The 21,681-nt window shown below is 39.4% G+C and overlaps 3 protein-coding genes across 7 annotated transcripts; 1 reads left to right on the top strand and 2 right to left on the bottom strand.

The window, feature by feature from the left end:
• Positions 1-78: 78 nt before the first annotated feature.
• On the bottom strand, positions 79-2,047 carry LOC101162471. The gene is made up of 2 exons (XM_004077845.4): positions 1,739-2,047; positions 79-1,509 (listed from the first exon to the last, which is right to left on the bottom strand). Exons 1-2 carry the CDS (start codon positions 1,820-1,822, stop codon positions 976-978), a joined length of 618 nt encoding a protein of 205 aa, XP_004077893.1. The 5' UTR covers positions 1,823-2,047; the 3' UTR covers positions 79-975.
• A 284-nt stretch (positions 2,048-2,331) lies between these two features.
• cep72 (centrosomal protein 72) lies at positions 2,332-6,995 on the top strand. Of its 3 annotated transcripts, none has more exons than XM_023964701.1 (15): positions 2,332-2,499; positions 2,650-2,777; positions 2,958-3,150; positions 3,233-3,341; positions 3,670-3,821; positions 3,899-3,957; positions 4,040-4,082; positions 4,445-4,645; positions 4,901-5,082; positions 5,198-5,291; positions 5,378-5,556; positions 5,642-5,768; positions 5,840-5,951; positions 6,027-6,106; positions 6,357-6,995. In XM_023964701.1, exons 1-14 carry the CDS (start codon positions 2,424-2,426, stop codon positions 6,097-6,099), a joined length of 1,728 nt encoding a protein of 575 aa, XP_023820469.1. In that variant the 5' UTR covers positions 2,332-2,423; the 3' UTR covers positions 6,100-6,106; positions 6,357-6,995. The 3 variants fall into 3 exon arrangements, with proteins under 3 accessions (XP_023820469.1, XP_023820471.1, XP_023820470.1); XM_023964702.1 differs by having other exon boundaries at positions 2,369-2,499; positions 3,673-3,821; positions 6,357-6,660; XM_023964703.1 differs by lacking the exon at positions 4,445-4,645 and having other exon boundaries at positions 6,357-6,660.
• On the bottom strand, positions 6,613-20,732 carry tppp (tubulin polymerization promoting protein). Of its 3 annotated transcripts, none has more exons than XM_004078094.3 (5): positions 20,188-20,732; positions 12,529-12,609; positions 11,675-12,010; positions 8,634-8,787; positions 6,613-8,550 (listed from the first exon to the last, which is right to left on the bottom strand). In XM_004078094.3, exons 2-5 carry the CDS (start codon positions 12,540-12,542, stop codon positions 8,341-8,343), a joined length of 714 nt encoding a protein of 237 aa, XP_004078142.1. In that variant the 5' UTR covers positions 12,543-12,609; positions 20,188-20,732; the 3' UTR covers positions 6,613-8,340. The 3 variants fall into 3 exon arrangements, with proteins under 3 accessions (XP_004078142.1, XP_020565807.1, XP_020565806.1); XM_020710148.2 differs by lacking the exon at positions 20,188-20,732 and adding an exon at positions 15,834-15,989; XM_020710147.2 differs by lacking the exon at positions 20,188-20,732 and adding an exon at positions 15,624-15,799.
• Positions 20,733-21,681: the final 949 nt, after the last annotated feature.

The following is a 21,681-nucleotide window of genomic DNA, read 5'->3' as shown; positions in this document are numbered from 1 at the left end:
AGCAGAATGTTGGTGAATAAACATGTCAAACAGCTGAAAAAAATGCTGTGTTCAGTGATTATGCTGAGACTGCAGAGCAAAAGTTTCAGCTTTAATAAGCAGGAAATAAAATTACCACAAAGAAATGTGCAACGCTTCCTGTGCCACTTTATTTGGAATGAAATATTTGACATTTAAGTCAACACACAAGTCATTTGTTCAAAGCAATCCAACTAAAATTTATTAGTGTTTTCCCTGCTGAATCATCTCAAAGCTAATGTGTTTGCTCACAGGTTTCTCACTTCCTGCTTTCTATTAATCCATAAACACTGCAAAATGTAAACCTTAAGAAAGGAAAAAAAGGCCCTTGTTTCAATAAAAAAAGTTGTGTAATACACCACGGATTCTTTTGCAGACTCTTTTGATGGGATTCTATGTAGTCCTAATTGAATTGTACTCTTCCAATTATGTGTTTTGCTGGTGATTCTTCATTCTTCAAGGTCTTATGAAGTGGTCACCCTGGTAACTGAGGTGTAATCAGCCACTCCACCAATCTGGAGGTGGTTCATACTCTGTGGTTTTCTGCCTGTTTATGACATATGATTTTTTCTCTTCCTTTTGTGCTGACTAAGGGGTTCACCTTACCTGTCAAGGATCATCATCCTGCTGTAATGCCTCTTTATCATTACAGTTAGCATTTCCTTTACATTAATAAACCCTTGTTGAATTCTACTAATTGGCACATCATTAAATGTTTAGCTTATGTCTTAATTTTGGGAAAATGTTCACCATTTTTAAGACAAAGGAGATTAAAGTTCCTCGGTTATTTGTTGTGTAAAAATGTCCCTTCATGGCTAACAGAAAAATTGCAAACCCCCTAATTTGTGACGTTATCAAATAGTTAAATATTTGGTATTAAAGGATTTTCTGAATAAATGTTAGACATTTTTCCTGTTAAGTTCTTAGCTCTGTGCAAAAACATGGAGTTTCTCCGGTTCAAATGTTAAATCGATCACTAATGTCCAACAGAAACTGTCCCAGAGCTCGTGTGGACGCCCAGCAGCCCACTGACAGCAAAGCGTTTAAAAGCCACTTCACGAGTCCTTCTGTCGCAGCTGGAGACACAAGTGGAGCAGCAACAGTGGTTTCTACCTGCTGCTCCATGAGTAATGGCAAACTGAGGGCTACACCTCCTACAGCACCCAAAACATTACCAGCAAACAGACACACCATCAGGCAGCAGGACAGAGACGACAGACCCAGGCAGCGAGTCAACACAGTTAGAGTTTCAGCCGACAGCCAGTCTGAGAGTCCCAGTAGCAGACAGGAGCCAATCAGGAGGGTCCATGCGGTGCCGTGATCCTCGCTGAGCCACAGGAATTCAAAAGCAACCAGCACTGGTGCCAGCACCTCCCCAGCCCAAGTGGCTTGCTTTTTGAGAGAGGCCAGGTGTGAGCTTGAAGGCAGGAGGACCCAAAGCGTGGCAGAGAGACCAAGCAGGAAGAGGCCTATTGAGGGGCCCCTGTGATCCTGCAGAACATGAGATTATAGTCTGTTTAATATATTGAGAATTTGTGACCATACTCTTAAAGGGAAAACATAAACACACTGATGTTGACGAAGGCAAGCATAATCAATTTTATAAAAGATTACTTTTTAGTAGCTGGTGTATTATAAAAAAAAGCCTCATCTTTATTGAAGTATACTCTGTTTATCAAAAAGCATTCTACAAGTTTTAAATATAAAATAAGAGACGAACCTTGAAGAGTTTGCGTGAAAAGTATAAAGCTGTGGTGGACAGAATGATGTTACTACAACATGCCATCCACTCTGTTGACGCCATTCAGGAAAGCGCGCCGGAACACAAACCTGCAAACACACCGGAACTAAAGTGACAATATTTTTACTTAAAGTTCAAATGAAACTACTGACGCTGCCCCTTTTTATAACTGGACTGAACAGAAAGACTAAACTTTGGGGCAAGGAGGAGCAGAACAATGTTTGTGTTCACACGTGACAGAATGTCTTCAGAGCACTGCGCATGCTCCAAAGGAGGCGTTCAAAGTCCCTTGTAAATTCTGAGACGTTGTCAACCATATTAATAATGATCAAACTAGCAAAGATCGGTTAACACTTTTTGTTAAACGTTATTTATTCTTGTTTTATTGGAAATATAATTCTTTGTTTAAAAAAAACATTTTAGGTTCTGTCGAGTAAACGAGTAAATCGTTATTTTTAGGTCGCTGTTAACTACTAAAAAGTTACCATTTTAAAGAGGGTTTTGTGTTAGTGTGTGACATACTCATGCGACAGAGTATTTAACTGAATTTTTTCCTCATAAATTTAAAACTTTACTCCGTTGCACACTGACTGTGTTATTTTTGTTTCTTTCATTGAAGTCGTTTTTTCACGACAGCACTTGAAGGCAGCAAAGTTTGAAAAGTATGGCGACGGAGTGTCTAACAACAATCTCAGAGCAATGGATACGCGACAGATTACAACTAAAACATCCGTGTCTCGGTAAGAGTTTCATTCACCTGTGCATTGGAAAAACAAAAACCCCGCGTAAAACATTTTTTCTGTCTGACTGAAAGCAGATTAGCTATTCAAAGCTATTTTATGATGAACCGTCATCTTTTGGTCATTCATTGTTGTGTGTTTGATGCGCAGGTGATGTCCGGTCACTGAGCCTCCCAGGAACGTTAGAGGAGAAGATTGGACATCTAGGGAACGCTCTGAATAACTTCATTCGCCTGAAGTCTCTGGATCTTTCCTACAACGCCCTGGTTTCTGTGGAGGTTTGATATTTTTAATTTTTCTTATATTAAGAAAATACTTTATACTATAAAAAAAAGTCTCTTCAGAATTTATATTAAACTGATTTCAAATCACAGTCATTTTTTTTATTTTATTTCATGTGACTATTATTTCCATTGTTGGATGAATGCTTACAAATCTGGTTCCTGTTCTTTCTTTAGGGGCTGCAGCATTTAAAAAAACTGGAGAGGTTGATTCTTTATCATAACTGCATACCATCTCTTGAAGAGGTGAAAACTCTGTTCCAGCTTCCTGTTTTAAGAGAGCTGGACCTCAGGCTCAACCCTCTCACCAAAAACTGCCCACACTACTGGGCTTATATCGTGCACGCCTTGCCCAGCTTGCGAAAGCTTGGTAAGCTGGAGTCATCTGGGCCTGTTTTTGTGACTGTTTTCTGTCAAGTTCCCGACATCGTAATGAGCTTTTGGGTTTGCAGACAGCTGCTCGGTCAGAGAGACGGAACGCAAAGTTGCCATCATGCAGTTCTCCTCTGATCTTCCTCCTCAGCAGAAGAGATGCTCTCTGAATCTGGCTGAAGATCAAAGGTACGCCGAGCACAAAATCAGTTTAATGCACAAAACCTTCTTAATGCAGGCTTTAAACACCAATCTGGTCTAAATTCAGAAACTGTATGGAGCTCAGATGATGGAAATCCAGCGGTATATTATAAAGCTGCAATACACACACTTTTATCTCAAGGTTTTTTTCATCTTGTTTCATCCTTTTGTAATAAATCTATTCGTTAATTTCCATCAAACCTGCTTTCTTAAACTAGCTTGTTATTGAAGCCTGGAAGCATCAAATATGTGGTTTTTAATGTATATTTCAACCTTTTAATTAGTTATTTCTCTGTTCTGTGCCTGTTGCTGTCAGAAGCAGCAGGTTTCGTCTGGCTTTGGTCGACCGTTTGACCAAGAGGCTGTCACTCTCAGCAGAAAGTCAGGATATTGTGTTAAACAGAGTCGAGGCTGACCTTGGAGACCAATCTAAAAGAGTCAGCGACTCCGTTTACAGGAAAGGAGAAGGTAAGGACCCTTAAAGGTAATTTTTAATCACACCAAACCTGCTGACGTTCTTTCTTCACGTTGAAACCTTATTCTAGAACCCAAGGAGGAAATATTACAAAATTTCACAGAGAAGAAGAGTTCAACTCCAAAACAGGTGACTTTCTTTTTCTCCATGTCTGATTAAAAAAAAATAGTCACCCTATGCTTGCATGAATGACGGCACCCTTTGCTTGTAGGAATCTACTAAATCCATCCTCAGATATTCACCCAATATCAATGGTAAGTGTGTTTTTGGGTATTTATTTAATGATTTAATTATCTGTGTGTATATCAGAGCACTAGTAAGCAGATGGATTGCAGCAGTTGCTAAAGCAGCTAAAATGTATTTAAGTTGGTCTGAATAAGAGATTTTGTAAACCAATTCATAATGCATCATATTTTTCCCTAACATTTAAGGAAACAGTTCATGGCAATAAAAAGAGATTTTTGGTGGTGTTTGCCTCATTGTTGACTAACTATAATATTTTCAATTGTTTAAGCAGAAACATAAATGTCCACCAGGGAGAGCTAGATGTCAACTCCATAAAAATGTCTGACACTAAAAGATGAAAACATATTTGTGCCTTTCTGTGAATTTACAGATGTTGTTGTATCCAGAGGGCTACAGATGAAGGAGACACCTCCAATGAAAAACTCTACCTCATCTAAAGTAGCTGAAAGGCCTAAAGTGTCCTTCGGTCCTTTTGTAGAGAAACACAGTGCAGACAGAGGACTTCCAAACCAGAAGCTGTCCTTTAAACAAATCAGACACGAAGCTAAGGGCCATTTTACTCCAAACCCTGGTTATATATATATATATATATATATATATATATATATATATATATATATATATATATATATATATATATATATATATATATATATATATATATATATATATATATATATATATATATATATATATATATATATATATATATATATATATATATTTATTTATATTGTGTATTTAACAACTGCTATTTATTGTGGAATTTTGCCAAAGTTCACATTCCTCACTTCCTTGGAACTCTGAATGTACATGACTTTTTCAGATCAAAGCCAGTGTCGTAGCACCTCATTGATCAACATCCGTCCTGCCAGTCCACTGCAACCCGGTTTGACTCTGTCTGAGTCCTCTAACCCCATCTTACACCCTGCAAGACTCACCTACTCTAGCATCAACACGGCAGACGGGAGCAGCAGCCTGAAACAACAAGCTGGAAGGAAAAAAAGGGTTAACATTCAGTTCAGCTCTCCGACTGATTTATACTCTAAATCATAAACCTTTCTTTATTTATGCAAGGATCTTTTTATAGAAAACTTACAGCCTCTGCGAATTCCATTCTCAGGGTACTTACCGGAAGCCCCTGGAGATGCTTCTGAACCTCGTTGACAAACACTGGAGGGGCGAGAGGTCACTGCACCATAACAACAACTTCCTGTGTGAGCTTGCTTTGGGAAATGTGGTTTCTAATTACAAGATCCTGTCAAGATGCATGTCTTCTCACTTTCTCTATTTTAAACTCCAGCTCAAGCTGTCCAAATCCTCTCTATGATGGAGAGCGACATTTCCAGTCGAGAGGCTGAGGTCAGGACCTTAAGGCAGGATGTTGATACACTCAGAATTCAAGCTGTTGCCCGGGAGGAAGAACACAAAACTGAAGTCAGGAAGCTCTCTGCTCAGCTGGAGGAAACTCGTAGAACCGAGGTAAGTTCATTAATCATAGATAAAAACTTTGCATTGGAGCGCGTTGACACTGATCAGCATACTATACTGCCGCTTTTTGACGCAGGGGAAACTAAACGAGCAGCTGAGGATCGTCTTGGAGGAAAATGTCACACTGCAGAAGCAGCTCATCAAGTTAGAGCGTCAGTACCTCAAATCAATGATAAGAAGTTCACCGATGACTCAGATCAGAGGTGGGTGGAAACGCAATCGTTGTGTGGAGATCTTTTTTAGAAACTACTAGCTTGTGTTTGCTCATCTTTAGAGGCTCAGACAGAAGTGGAGGAGCTAAAGAAGGACATCGAGGGACTGAGGAGGAAAGTGCATGAAGCTGAAAAGATCCAGGACCTTTCAAATATGCTGCAAGAGAGCCACAAGTACGGAGATCCTGCAGGCTGACGTGCAGAGCGCTGTTTTTGCACAGCAAGATCATTTTTCTTTCTTTTTTGCAGGTCTCTGGTGGCTACCAACCAGTCTTTGCTTGCCGAGCTGAAGGGAAGCGGAGAGCATTTGAGGCAGATATGATGGAAAGGTGCATTTGAACATATTATTTTAATCACGGTAGTTTTTTCTTTTAAAAGAATTAGCACAGACTTTCTTCTTGATATAAACAGTAACCAGGGAGAGCCATTCATTCATGAAATTGTGTATATCTGCACGTCAGGTCTGTTATGCTAACAAATTATTATCAGGGAGAAAATGTGAGAAGGTAGGTCGGTGTCGTAGGTTTTCTGGATCTTGTTGTAAGATCTTTTTCTTTTTTTTTCTCTGTTTTTTTTTAGGTCAGTTGTGTCTGTCTGCAATGGAGTGGATGCATCAAGGCTGCAGCTGCACTCTGACTTTATTTATACGTCTGCCTGAAGGGCTAGAGGGCTGCGCACGCACATGCACTTTCCTCTCACAAACCTTAATACAAGACTGACCAGCTTAGCATTTCTATGCAACACAAAGTCCACACAGCTTTGGCTCTCCTCTAAATGTTACCGGTCACTGGTTTGGTGCTGTTGCTGCAGTTTGATTTTTGACTCCTACTCGGCACATGTTGGGATTTCTTTATTTTTTGAATAAAGCACTATAAATCATGAACACACCTGGAGAAATCTCGAGATCAAGGACAGACGCTGAAACACGGCATGCACTGGGTCACAATGAGCATGTTAAAAAGGACTTGGAAAACTATTGTTTCTCCACAATAAAAGTGCACATTATTTGGCATCAGAAGCACAGAAACGATACTCCAGCGTTCGCAGCAGACACAAAAACACACCGAGCTGCTAGTTTTGATGCATGACTCTTCATCGGCTGAGGCTACAGGTAGTGCGTTACACAAGAAACTGTTATCTTGGAAAAATATTTTACAAAAGTGGCTTGTTTGTTTCTCCTTTCATGTGGAATACTTAGTAAATAAACATTAAAAAAACCCTGCTTCGTCAGTTCGATAACCAAACATTAACAGTACAGACAAAAAGAGTTGCATTCGAGGATAATTTACTTTGCAAACATTTCAAGCAACACAAGATTTTATCAGTATCCCACGGCTTCAATGACATTTTAAGCACAACAGTTGTTAGTTTGGCACAGCAGTTTCAGAGTTTTCATCCATAAAGGCCCTGGAACAATATATTCAGAACATGCAAAAAAAAGTACACATCACAGGAAAATTTAAAACACACAACCAGTGATTTAAATTAGGGTGCGCGGCTAAATATGTCTGAATATTTACACAGTCTTGCCACAGGGTTGATTAGTTTTAATCTAAAGAGAAAATGTTAAAAATACAGTCTAATAACATTTCTTTTGTTGAAGAGTTAGTACTTTTATCAGAATGAAAAGGCTTTTTACACTTTTGTGCAGACTCTGAGACGTCAACACAGTGAGAGTAAAGATTTCATGAAGAGCCACACGCAGCATGAAGGGATGGAGTTTTTTTTTGTCTAAATGAAGAGTAAAATATATGACACATTTAAACACAAGCTGACAACGCAAATATGTCTCGGTTGAGCAAAAAGACAAATTCTTTAAAGTTGGGAATAGTGCTAACACATTTAGGTGCCCTAATTTTCTTTGTGTGTAAAAGGAAGTAGTGAGAAAAATGATCCCTTTAGTTTCATGTAAAAGCAATCCCTTTCAAAGTTTTCTTTAGAGGTGTGACTCAAATAAATACGAGTAATCTTAGGACTTTCTGCTCCAGTGACCTTTTGAACTTAATTAAAAGACTGAACAGGGTTTTTTTAAGCCATAGTGCAACACTGCTTAATAGGAAATAGGCTTTTACAGCAAACATCAGTTACCTGTGTGCCGATCACAGCTGAAGCTAAAGCGGATTAAAAACGCCTTAGGTGCTGAATAATGTAATGTAGCTAAATATGGTAGTAAAAATGTTTCTATTAAAAAGTGCAATGTTGCTAATTCATCAGACGGTTGCAATGCTGCTTTTCTTGGCATGTTGTTCGTTGTGCTCGATAAACATAAGGTCCTATCATAACAGACTTTGAATACTCATGGCATTGCAGTTGCATTTGTTCTTCTCGTGTTTTGGCAGTCACTTGCTATCAGACAGGAATGTACCAGCTGGTGACGACTTTGTAAAAATAGCTGTAAACATTTTTCCAGTTCTTACACAAAGAGAAGAACTCCTCAAAAAGAAAAAAACACAACAGATGAGCGGGAAAATAGATGAAACCTTTTTTTTTTGTGCTTTCTAAGTATGTTTTTTTTTTAAATATAAAATCATCCTGGTAGTGGATGAAATGTTTCTCTTCGCCCTCACATGGGTCTACCCTCTGTGGGTTTGTTCACTTTCTTCTCATATGTCCCTCGATGCTTGTATCCAGAGACGTATCCTGAAGTGTCAACTATGTCTACCCGCCCGGCCTTCCCTTTACCGCGGCCGGTTTCGTCGAAGCGCTCCTTGTGCGAGCCGGTAAACTTGGTGGGGTCTGTCAGACGGCTGACGGTCGGGGACGCCACGGCTCTCTGTCAAGAAGCGGACGGGCTGTAACTGCGCTTTGCTATTAACACAGGCACAAATCATGTGCGCGGTGTGAATCAGATCTTACTGTGACTCCGGCGATGACCGGCGCCTTCCCTTCGATCAGCTTAAAGACCTCCGCCTCAGCCTCCTCCCCCGTCTTGTCTTTGTATTTCTTCCTGGCCAGCTCACCGAGTGCAACCTTGAATTCGTCATATGTGATGGTGCGGCAAGTTTTCTTCCTGAAAAAGGAGGTTTGATTAGGATAACAAGCTTAATAAGATCTCTAAATGTAGAACACAATGTCTGACTGAAAGAATAAAATTGCATCACATGCGGTATGTTGACAACATTTTTCTCTCTACTTCACTTTGTAGCTGTCGCCATAGCAAAACTTGCCTCTCTATGCTGCTGTTTATGATTATGGAGGCTGATTAAACCTGGAAAACCCAAATACCTGGGAATCTGTCTTCTAATATTCCGATTTTTTTTTTTAAGTTGCAGCACAGATCAGTATCATTAATCATTCTACCAATGTAGACTGCTCCAGTTGTTTAACTGGCCTTTTGCCCGTTTCACTTCCATGTTAAAAGTCCTTAGTTACACAAACACAAACAGTCAATGCTGTGGAGATAAATCCCCTAAACAACAGCCTGTAAAGTCTGCCGTCTCCCCAGGCAACCTGCTGTCATAGTAACCAGCTGCAGCAAACAAATGTTCGGGTGTATTATCAATTGGACTCGTTCGGTGACCGGTTTTGTTTGGACAATCCTTCAGTCGTGAACATTTGAGAGCTCCATTCCTCTGCGCCTGTTCCATGCTGTCTATTGTCAGGAGTGGTGTCCAACTAAAATAACTGTCCTCTGCAGATCTTCCTGCACGGACGTACTCCGTTAAAGCATGTTGAGGGTAAAGCCGTGAAAGGAGTCTTTGCAAAAAGCTCCAGCTGAAATGCTAACCGAAAGCCCGCAAAGTGAAGTCGCTGCTGAAAATAACTAATCTACACTCTCTATCTCCTCCACAGTTTGTGCGGTGGCATTCTGGCTCTGACAGACAGCCATTCCCAGCATTCATCCTGACTCACTGAGCCGTGCTTTAATGAGCTGGGGCTCATTAAGTGGTTTAATTTTTCGTGTGTGAGCACCGAACGTAAAAGGAAAATTATGTGTGGTGAATGCAGTCCTCCCCTGGTCAGCCATGCCTGCAGTTACTGACTCTATGAAACATAGCTTCCCCTCTTCCAGAGTAACTCTATTTGACCTGCAGGTGGCTCTGAAGTGTTCACACAACCCATGCTCTACACAGATTCTACTGTACCACCTCCTCAATGTGCTCCATTTGCCCGGTTTAAACTGCACGCTGGGCTGTGAGCCCTGCTCCAGCCTACAGGAGCTGCAAATCTACACACAACTCCCCCTAATGTACACATATCACTTGGAAGGTAAGGAACCCCCTTCAATTTCCACATACATGACCACATTTTTGGGCCCATCTGTCAGTACTGTCCACCAGTACAGCAGGATTTAAACAAGTCCTGCAGTCAGATGGAAGGGCTCTTTGTAGGCTTTCCAAGAAAAATGTTATGAGATACAAACAATGATTACCATGCCAACAGTGAATGTGTTCATGCCAGTGACTCAGGGGAGCAAAGACACTTACTTGGCTCAACAAATGTCAAAGGATTTAGGAAAAGAAGTTTGAAATATATAATATATAAATATGTTGGAAAATTATATATATTTAAGTTGATTTATTCATATAAATTTTACTGACTATTAAGAGCTTAGACAAGACAAAAAAACAGCTATTTGTTGTTGTTGAAGATATTTTACCAGTTAATTTAATAAATTGAAAATAAAAAGACTGTTATGTATGCCCTTATCAAACTTGTTTGATGTATCTGAACTGTGACTATCCTTTTCTTGGTTGTTTTTACGAGTCAAGCCATCTTCACAAAAGGAAGAAGAGGAGAAAACATATCAGATCTCCTCCTGGAGCAGTGCATTGTCTTGATCCGTTTTTTTTTTTTGTTTTAGTTTGTAACATTTAAAAAAAAAATTAGGAGTTGCTTATCAGACAGAACCTTCACAAGATAACATTTTGTATATTTGAAGTTTCTTTGCCAGAAAATAGATTTTGTGAATATTTGTGTGGAAAGCCACTGTTTCCTTATCTAAACAGTACGGAACACTTCACCTGGAGTCAAAGGCAAGGATTCATAAGTTATATGAAAATATTGATAGAGAGGGTGAAAATAGTAAAAATATATATATATTAAATATCAGTTATGTATGAGAAAATGATGAAAAATACACTAATTTAATTCACAATTTAGAAGAGAATTTTCTTCACAGCTTCTCCATTCCTACAGCAGGACAGTATGATGAATGGCACTAAGCCACGCTCCACAATTCTGATGCTGCCATGCAGAATGATCCCTATTCATATGATTCAGCAAGGATTAAAAAAAAGAAAAATCTTTGCGCATGAATGAAATCCTGACAAATAAGCATTTTATGAACCGCACATACTTCAGTTCTACGATTTGTTTTCACATCCCAGTAAAATCAGCAGTTTGTAAAACAACATCTGGCTCAAAAACAGGGAGCCGAGGAGAAGAATATTTTCTCCGACAGTCAAAAAACATTAAGGTCCCGCTTGTTAAAGAGTGAAATGAAGCCTTAAAGAATGACTCATGCACTCATGCAGCTGAAGGACATGTACAATGAAACATTCTTGCATTTAGCTAAAAGACAGATAAAGGAAAGAGGAAATTTTGTCAATTTATCAAACTAGGAAAAAGTTGTTTAAAATGTGCACATAATATTAAAATGTCCCTATTTGTGTTATAATTACGGCTTTATGTGAGGTTTTGTGACAGCATCTTGAATATGTGCTACAACTATGAGATAAAAGAATATTTATATATTTTAACCTGCAATCTGAATTCCTGCAAATACAATTATTAAAGCAATACCTTTGCAGCCCCATGTGCAGATTCCTGCAAACGCCACAAGGTTTGACCCAGAAATTAACAGACTAGTCAATTAAATTTAAAAGCTCATGCAGAATTAATAAGAATTAAACACACTGGCTTAAGTGCACCATATTGTTGGCACTTTTTCTTACTTTACTTTGCTGAAGACAATGTCCACATCAGTAAGAGTGATGTTCTTGCCGTCAATCACGCCACAGTCTTTGCAGAGTTTGGACCAGTTCTTGCCGTGCATGTCCTTGCCAGTGGCGCGAGTGTCTCCATGGATGGCAAACCGTCGAAACGACTCCTCTAAAGCGGTCAACTCGACTGGCGTGGAGGAGCCGGCGCCTCCGTCACTGGTTCCATTGGACTCAGTCGAAAGCCTTTTAGACATCCGGTCTTTCGAGTGTTCACTGTGCGGCCGTAAAGCAACTGATCCGGCGTTCGGGTGCTTGGCCGTCTGGACCTTAAAGTCTTCTATATTGTCTCTATAAGCAAAGATAAAAATTCATGGAATACATGTAAGGAGCAATGTACTGTACATTTGACAGCTCTGACATGCAGCAACACAAATGTCCTGAACTCACTGACCTGATAACATTCAGACACTAAAGGTGTCGAACCCTTGAAATATATCATAATTCTTGTGGAGTAAATAAAAAAAAAGGTTTTCTGTGAACCCAACAACTAAAATCGGCAAAAAAAAACAACAATCAGCAGATGCAGAAATAGAGGTGACTTCACCAGGCACATGTCAGGTCTGATTTCTTTCTGCATGACTTTCATTAACAAACTTACCTGCTGTGAGTAAAACCCCTTCAGATCAAGATGCAACTTGCTAGTGTTTCTATTTTTATTTTTATGTAACTTGGCTTCAAGGCGAACCTAGAGTTGTTGAATAGAATGTTATATGTTGCGGTACAGAGGTAAAAACTTAAAATAGATTTCTAAAACAGACACCGACCATCCAGATGTGTGTTTGTGAAGGTTTCGAATAAAAACTTACTTCTGATCTGCCATCGTTGAGCGGGTATTTGGTTCCTTCTGTGAAGTGGTAAAGTTTGCTGACTTTTGTTTTCTCTTTGTGCTGTGGGAAAGAGGAAAGTGAAGCTGAGTGAGTAAGAGTAAGGGCACACCCAAAACATATGAGCTGCTGTTTATTTTTTTGAAGTGTTTTTCTATAGGAACCCTGATAGGGTTCAAATAAATCAATCTAAATTTGTAAGTAGACCACTGTGCTGTAATGGGAACCCAACAAAGGTGGATGTAGGTCTGCATTAATAACGGCAAAGATAAATTACCAATAAAAGTGTTTTGTCTCACTGGTTTTTATTGTTGTTCAGCAGAAGGTTTATGATACAGATTCATTTGGTGTCATAAAGTGATGCTTTATTGCCAAAGCTGGCGATTCATCAACGGTAAAAAAAAACTCCTGCACTCATTTATTCTTATAAATTAACGATTGTTTAAAAAGGGATGAACAAAACAGATTATCATAAAGATGAAGCAGATATTGAGGAAAACTATGAGGTAATTTTCTTAAATGCATAACCTTGGAAAATCCCCAAAATGGAAAAAAAAAGTAAAAAAAATAAGATCAGATGCACTGAATTTACACTGTGGCACTTCAAATTTACAGCATTCAATAGCTCTTACTCATAATCAGAACTCCATACAACTTGTAAAAATCAGATAACCTTATTTATTTTTGGTTTATGGACAGTCTTCCTTGTAGTCTAGTAATATTTATGCTTTTCATGGTTGCAAGCACACAAACTGGCTTCACATTGTTGGGTTTTCATTTGGTTTTTAAACATCTGCCACTCAAAAGGTGGAACTAAATACACACATTTATGGAAGTGTCTCAAAAATGCCATTAAAAAAAGCCAATCGATACTCAAAAACTCTAAATATGTTGATAACTGGGTTAAAATTATTTAATGGCAGAGTGTATTTTTAGTATTTTATTGAGTAAGAACAAAAATGATTGAGGCTAAATACACTTTTACTCATATTTTGATACTTTAAATAACTTTTTTTAAATAAGTACATCTATTTCCATTTCAGACCAATTTTCTTTCTCTACATTTTCTGTTAATTAACTTGTCAAACTTCTCACTTGTATAAAGAAACGTAGGTGAACAAAAGGCTGTTCAGTCTCTCAGATTTATTTTGAGTGTCAATAATCAGGTAATGCAAAAAGATGAAAAAAATCATTTTAAAATGTTATTTGATCATTTTAAACTTCTAGTCTATGCAAGTGTGGGACATTTGAAGCTATGCGATTCTACAGTAGTAGCTCTAAAACTTCCTATGGCTTACTGAGGATTTTCCTTTTGACAGACTCTGGTTTCAAACTTTTGGCTAAGTCAATGCAGATTTTTTTTTCAGCTGCTGCCTACAATGATCACCAAAGCAAATCTCCATTTAACCATTTAACTACCCAACCAAGACTTAATTACAAAAAAAACCTGCTGCTTATTCCAATGGGAGAGTAATACACACAATCAATGTTTTGAGCAGACATTTAAAGGGTTAAGTCTTTCCTCTGTATTTTCTTGACTCAACTAATTTCAGCGTTGTTTGTAAGAAACTATAAATATACCTGCAACTGAAGAAGAGCTGCACATGAAAAGTCTAACATTTACAGTGTAAAGACTCTCACTTCTGAGAATAGGTAAAACCATCTTCTATGATAAAGGATAAAGTCCAGCTTTATTACTTACTACTTAGATAAAGGCATTGGGAAAATAAAGAAAGTCCTTGCTGCAACAAATGATTGTTGGTAAAATGGATTTCAGGACAAGTATTAAAAATGGACATTAAAGATATGGGTTTGTGACAACCACAATATTGTCTTCCTTGACTACATCCATGAACTTTCTCTTTGGTTTCTAGACCTTTTTCCTGACAGTTTCAACCTCAGTATCCTTTACCAATATAATCCCCTCTGAATGTGTCCAAACAATCATGATCTGATTTCATACATTTATCTTCAAAACATCTAACTCTGAAGGATTTATTCTTCACATCTTCATCTCTGCCTCCTTTTCAGTTTTCACCTATAGTGGTAATGCTCCTCCAAGTTCTTCATAACAGGTGAAACCTGGAAGTAACCAGTCATTTAGACCAGGAATGATCTTAGCCAGAAATGCAGTGTTTCACATACTATATGCTAGATTTGTGAAGTTTTCCATCATATCTTGGACGAGAAAAGGTACAGCACAAGATCAACCTCAGAATCTCACACTCTACACAAAAACTCAGTTGCAGAATTGATCAACTGTGTGGCAGAAAGTCACGAAAGCTGGTCTAATTTCATGTACGGTAATATTTTGGAATAACAAGGTTAAAAATGGGCTTTAATGACAAATCACTAAATCCACAATTAGGAATATAAACTTGACAAAAATAAAATTCAATTATGTTGTGTTTCTTTTTTTTAGTGTTTATCAGTTACTGCATATGCCATAAAAACACTATTTCAAAAGTTATAGTTTGGTAATAATTTTTAAGTTACCGTATTCTTATCTCTGCCATTTACCCATTAATTTCTTAATGTTTTTAATTAAACCGAAAAAAATAATCGATGATTTTATTTCACTATTGATCAATTCAAAAGCTTTTACTGCCATCTTAATGTTCTTCTATTAATAACTTCTCATCAGAATATTATTAAAGGAGCTATACAGATTAAAGGCAGAACCTTTCTGTTGGTTTGTTCCTGCTAAGTCTACACTGCTGTAATGGATTTCAAAATGGAAGTTGGAATCGAGCTTTTATAGCCAGCAGCACAAAAATTACTGTCACATCTCTGTCAGAAATCATTGACTCCCTTTTTACCACACTTATTTTGTCTTTTCTATCTTGCTTTGCATGACTTCATTCAGTCTAAGCTTCAGAATTTCTCCCTAAACACATCATTCCAGTTTCCAGTGCGTAAACAGCAACAGCTTTACTACACCTTGAAACAGCCTTAAATAACATCGAAAAGCAACCTGTAAAATAAATGACAGCGATTATCTGAAAAGGATTTGACCCACATCTTCATTTTAGCTGTAACCACAAGCATCTAAAATATTTCCATACGTCTCTCCTCACCTTTCAGCTGTTCCCATGCTCAGGGAAGCATCCTTAAAAACAGCAGCTTTAGGTCTAAAATGACTAAATAACAGCTCAAGTCACTTTAGCAAACACATTAATCAAGATGGAAACCAGGCTTAGCAGCACAACCAATGAATAAAACGTTCTGCTCTTGTTAAGAAAGTCTGAACTGCTCCCTGGAGTCGACAGTGAAGTGCGAGTACTCACCCCCCAGTGACAGTGGCAATACCAAAGGGTTGGTTTCTGCAGTCCTGTGGCCAACTATCACAAATGTGACCTCACTAACTACAGTCCACACTTCAACACACACAAGCTTAGGTCTGCTTGTACAAAAGAGTGCAGTGCATAAAGCTATTATAATAAGAAAGTCGACTCATAGAGAGCAAAAAAGAAGAGATTATTAATGTGTATGAATAATGGCTTTCAGAACCATGGAGACTGGGAACCTATTGTTCAATTCAAGTGGCTCCTCTGTCTGACCCATGCCCGTTTCTTCACACATACACACAGAGTGACATCGCAGAGTACCACTGTTGGTGGTGGGGGTTTCTGTCATATGTCATCAAGGACTCGTGCCAAGCCATTGAGACAGAGTTATTGAGCCTCCTAAATCCCTCGTGTACCAGCAATAAAGTGGAGTGCAGACATTAAAAACAGATATAACTCAGTAGACAAATCAATTGCATCAAACTGGGAAGTAAAGTTAAAAAAAGGAAGAACAATTAAAACTGGTGCTTAGAATTTATCAATTTAAACAATTTCATATCTGAACAGGGGGACACATTTTCACTAGACCGCACATTAGTTAAGCAACTGGGGAGGAGAATGGTAGAGTTCAATCTAAGAAAAACATACAGCAGCAAAAAAAGTGGGGGGTTTTTTCAGTCACTGGTATGGCAAGTTAAAAAGGTTTTTTAAAAAGTCTATAATATTTAGGTATCACATGGACGCTTCAACTGTGAAAGACAGAATCTAAAAAGGTATCAAGGGAATCACATTGTATGATTTTTGAACAATTCATTGTATAACAGGGCAGAAAATATTTAGCTCCTGAAAACAAGCAAACATTCTGTCCTCACAGGCCTGCTTCTTCCTAAAGAAGCTCTTATATCCTCCACGCACTACCTGACTTAATGACTCATGTTTGAACTGGTTATCTGTATAAAAGACACTTGTCCACACGCTTAAACAGTAAGACTGCAACCTTTTCCACTAAGACCAAGGAGCTGTCGAAGTACACCAGTGACTAGATTGTTCATCTGAACAAGACTGGAATGAACCAATCTATAATACACAAGCAGCTTGAAGAGAAGAAACCAACTCTTGGAACAATTATTAGAAAATGGAAGAAATAAAAGATCACTGGCAATCTCCCTCCACCTGAGGTTCCATGCAAAATCTCACCTGGTAGATTACAAGTGATCTCAAGAACAGAGAGGAACCAACTCAGAACTACAGGGTCAATGACCTGGTGAGACCTGGGATCACAGGTAACAAAGGTTATTATTTGTAACACTCAAATCAAATCCTGCAGCTCCTCAGATGTCTGTTTGCTTAAACCAGCACATATCCAGGCCCATCCAAAGTTTGCCAGAACCCATCTGGATGATCCAAAGGAGGATTGGGAGAAGGTCATGTAGTCAGATGAGACCAAATTGAAATTCTTTGATATAAACACCACTTGCCGTGTTTGGAGGAGGGAGAATGATAAGTTGCATCCAAAGAAATTTGAACCCAAAGTGAAGCATGGGGGTGGATATGTCATGGTTTGGAGCTGTTTTTCTGCATAGGGGAACAGCACAACTGATCCATATGAAGGGAAGGATGAATGGGTTTATGTATGGTGAGATTTTGAGCAAAATCCTTCTTCCATCATTGAGGATGAAGTGCATCTGGATCTTAAACATGACAATGACCCCAAACACATCACCCAGGCAACAAAGGATTGGGAGGCTTCATGTATTTTTGTTTCTTTATTTGTTATGCTATGGATGCACTTTTAACTAAATAGGAGGAAGGTTCAAATCTCAGGTAGAACCCCAGTGGATCCGAATGAGGTCTTCTATTGGTGGCAGTTTATTCTGTTTTTCTTGTATCCAACTGTCCATTAATTTGATATAATCATAAGAGGTTTCTTTTGTTGGCAGGAGTAAATTGTTGTGGTTGTTTGAGCCGTTTACTCCTTTGTGGTGATGTATTGGACCAACAGTATGTCCATCATGGCAGCAGAGATCCCAACAATCCTAAAGAGGCAGAAGAATTCATGGAACATGGACATTGCTATTTTTGTATTCAGACAGCTCTGATCACATTAAAAGTCTGAATACATTTTGAGTATTTCTCATGAAGGAATTCCATGTTTTTAGCAGAGTAGTGACCAACTGTGTGCTTTGCTTTGTACTTCACCAGCAACAGCAAATGTACAAGAAACAAAGGGACCTTTTCAGTCTCCCCCAACAATATATTGACAGTAAGTTCAAGTGGTTGAGTCCTTAGTACAAAAAGCGCTCTCTAACATGCTGTTTAGCACACAAAAGAGGTAAGTGAGGCAGAGGTCAAAATATGCAAAAGCATATTTTTAATTAAGCAAGCATCTCCATCATTGTAGTACTTTCGTGCCTTGCTCCAGTTTTTCTGCTCTACTTTGTCACACACAAAGTAAGGGCAGATCTCCAGAGACAAATCTGTGACTGGATGACAGCATGCTTACATACACTTGCCTTCTGGCAAACCCTCTGCACAGATGAGTGCTTTAACTATAAACTGACCCATTTTAAGCTGCATCTATTCATGGCAACCATGAACCGCTGCAAATGGAAGATTCTCTTCATTATAAAGAAGTGCAGGCAATATGCATGCCGAAATGCACCGTGACTTAAATATCAGTGATTTCTTGTGTAACAGATGGTGTTTTGCTCATGAAACTAAGTCCCCTCAGATACGCAAGAGTGATGTGTCTGAATACAGTTCATTCCTCTGTCAGACAATCTCATTGAGTGAGCGTGCAGAGATCCTATCTGCTTCCCATCCAGACTTTTCATCTCTGTTTTAGAAAGTGACCACGTTTGTTAATTAAAATGTATAACCACGACTGTCATCACTAATTGAGACTCTCCATCCTCCAGGTCATCTGGTGTGCAATACTGAGCAACATAAGTTCAAACGTTTAATCAACGCTGTACAAAACTCCCATTTTGGGGCGGCCGTGGTACAGTGGTAGGGCGGTCAACCTCCAATCGTAAGATTACGGGTTCGGCTATATTGACTTCGCGAGGAATCACTTCAACTAAAAATATCCATCCTGCTGTTTCAGCATCCAGATACGCCAATGTCATACCTACAAATGCTCTACCTAACGTCCCTAATTCAGCCCTACTCCCACTCTTCAGTCAGCACTTCAAGTGAAAGAAAGCGTGACATCAGTATGCACCCTGCCCCTTGTCTGAGGTCATGCCATCTTTGTCTCCTTAAGCCCATCACTGTTTGGTGACTCAATGGTCTTGGCAGGCAGCATGCTGCATGGATCTTTTAAACAAACTCCAGCAGTTATTGTTGGCAGCACCACACCAAAACGGATGTTAAGAAAACCCAGCTTGTGAAGGATGTGCTCCACCTTTTGCTTAATGACTGATGGTGCTGGTTCTAACCCCCTGTTGACCCTAAGCTGGATGATACAGGTCCTAAATTTGAATCCATTGGCGGGCCCATGCTTCCTTATTTGAAGTACACGCTTGATGCCAGGAGCATTACTGACTCTAAAGAAAGGCAATAGCTAACATGGAAACCACGCAGAGATAATTCTTTAGATCAGACATGTGTAATTACATGACCTTTGCTGTGGTTTACTGTATTTACAGGGAAACCCTTAATAATTCCCTGTTATAGATTAGAAACAGCAGCTAAACCCATTGAAGCATATTTATTGTGTTGTCATATAGCAGTGATGTCATCATTCTGTGCATTTGTGTGGGAGAACAAGTTGTACCTCCTTCACTCCCTCCCCCCACAACATCTCAATTCAGAAGAAATTTAATGAATCTGAATACTTTTTTACTTATAATTATACAACTACCTCCTCATAGACTCAACAGTATGATGGTTGCATGCCTGCCCATTATCTTTTCACATAATAAATAGTTATTTTATTGCAGGATCTTTTAGTGTCAGTGAGCCTGCGCATAAATGACAACCAGAGAATTTAAAAAAAAAGGTTTATGTTCCTGACTGCAGCTTAGTGTCTGCGCGCGTTTCCGAGGCAAAACGTGTTACATAAACCTGAAAGTGCCAAATTTACAAGAAGTCCACGTGACGCGTTTGTTGCTGTTAACCCCCTGCAGCAATCTGCCAGATTACAGGGAAACACGAGACATGCGTGCCCGCGCAGATCAAACCAAATGCTCCTAATATTCCTAGGAAAAGGCATGCACCGACCTGCACAAACAGCATCCTTTCAGAACAGGGTTGTTGTTTTGCGTGAAGGTCTGCACGAGCATAAAACAGCAACAACAACAACAACCAAGACTTAGATTTTTGTAAAGAAATCAAGCCATGTTTTGATTACCTGGTGACGCAATCCTCCAGCGCGCTTTCGATTCTACAAATCCATTTTAGCGCGTCGAGAAGCCTTCAGGTGTCTTTCCTCCCTACCGCCTGCGCTCGAGTCCACCCGATGGTTGAAGCCGTCAGAGATGCTGAACAGAAACCAGGCCGCTGATTGGCTGCCGCCGCCGCGCGCGCGACAAGCTCCTCTCCTCTCAGCTCGATGTTGTTGTTATTGATGTAGGCTGGGATGGAGCGCGTATGTGGCGCGGGAAACGGGCGTACTAAACACCCAAAAAATCAAAAACAGCTTCTTTAACAATTAACCTCAAGAACCTCCAGGACAATTAACCAATAATTCCACGAGAAGCAGAAAAAACGGACTGTTTGTGTAATTGAGTCCAAGCAGAATTTCGAACCCTTCCAAACACAGGCTGTCCAAAGATTGTTGGCAAAATGTCCCAAGTTAGACAAAAGAAACGAATCCCATTCTTTCCGAATAAAAGCACCCCAGCCTCTGAAACTTCCCCCTCTGCTCTCCAACACTGCTGTGTTACACAATCACAGAGCTTCGCTGAACTAAGATGGTCATTATGTAACTCCTGCTCATACTGATGATGACTGCATTGATGGAAGGATCTTCATCTTTCAGATATGGAGTTCAAAGATGTGGAGAAATGGAGGAAACATTGTACACAGTGGCCGAAGATGATGATATAAAAAAGCCTTTAAAAAACTGAAATTAGTTGATGACATAATGATGCAGCTTAAAATGTTCCTACGGCGCCACACTGTGGCTAGTAGATTATTGCATTGTATGGTAGTTCAATCTGATCCTTCTCCTTACAAATAAATTGCCATCACTTTGTACTGTTAAACCAAGCTCCTAAACGGGTGCACGCAGCCATTTTCAGTTGGGCCCTAGGTTGTCCCCTTAAGAAAATAGGTGGTTTCTAATTTTTCCATTAAAATTGGACCAAGTTTTACGCCTTGTGCTGGTGCCTTTATTTTTTTGAAGTCCCACGCACACTCACACATCCAGGGACACGTTAGTAACCACTCAACCTATGGGAGAAAGCTGGTGTGCCCGAGGAAAACCCACACATGCAAGGGCAGAACACGCAAACTCCACATGGAAAGGTCCCAGCTGGGATTCAAACCAGATTCATATCCATTACTCTTCTTTTAAGGGTAGAAGTCGCAGTTTTATTCAACATTTCTAAAGAGCAGAGTAAACTTTAGACAGTTTCCTGTTTCAGTTCCTGCAGTGTGTGCAGATAATATACATGTATTTTTGGTTTGCTTTTAGATTCATCTTCTTGACCGTTAATTCCCTTTTGGGGTCACGGGGCTGCCGGAGCCTATCCCGGCCACTTGGGCGTAGGCAAGGGATACCCTGTACTGGTCGCCAGTCTGTCACAGGGTAGAATATCTTCAACCACACATCCATTCACTCTCACACCTATGGACAATTTAGAGTTGCCAATCAACCTATGAAGCATGTTTTTGGAGAGTG

The sequence above is a fragment of the Oryzias latipes genome, chromosome 16, assembly GCF_002234675.1.
Source record: "Oryzias latipes chromosome 16, ASM223467v1".
Lineage (NCBI taxonomy): Eukaryota > Metazoa > Chordata > Actinopteri > Beloniformes > Adrianichthyidae > Oryzias > Oryzias latipes.
This window is presented reverse-complemented; position numbering and strand designations above follow the sequence as displayed.

Coding starts and splice junctions, on each gene's coding strand:
- LOC101162471 (XM_004077845.4), bottom strand. CDS start 1,822: ATGGCGTCAACAGAGTGGATGGCATGTTGTAGTAACATCATTCTGTCC. Junction 1,510..1,738: donor TTTCACGCAAACTCTTCAAG/GTTCGTCTCTTA, acceptor CATGTTCTGCAG/GATCACAGGGGCCCCTCAAT.
- tppp (XM_020710147.2), bottom strand. Junction 12,011..12,528: donor TCAACGATGGCAGATCAGAA/GTAAGTTTTTAT, acceptor CTTTGCTTATAG/AGACAATATAGAAGACTTTA. Junction 8,788..11,674: donor ATTGTCTTCAGCAAAGTAAA/GTAAGAAAAAGT, acceptor CTCCTTTTTCAG/GAAGAAAACTTGCCGCACCA.
- cep72 (XM_023964701.1), top strand. CDS start 2,424: ATGGCGACGGAGTGTCTAACAACAATCTCAGAGCAATGGATACGCGAC. Junction 3,342..3,669: donor AATCTGGCTGAAGATCAAAG/GTACGCCGAGCA, acceptor TGTTGCTGTCAG/AAGCAGCAGGTTTCGTCTGG. Junction 3,822..3,898: donor CGTTTACAGGAAAGGAGAAG/GTAAGGACCCTT, acceptor ACCTTATTCTAG/AACCCAAGGAGGAAATATTA.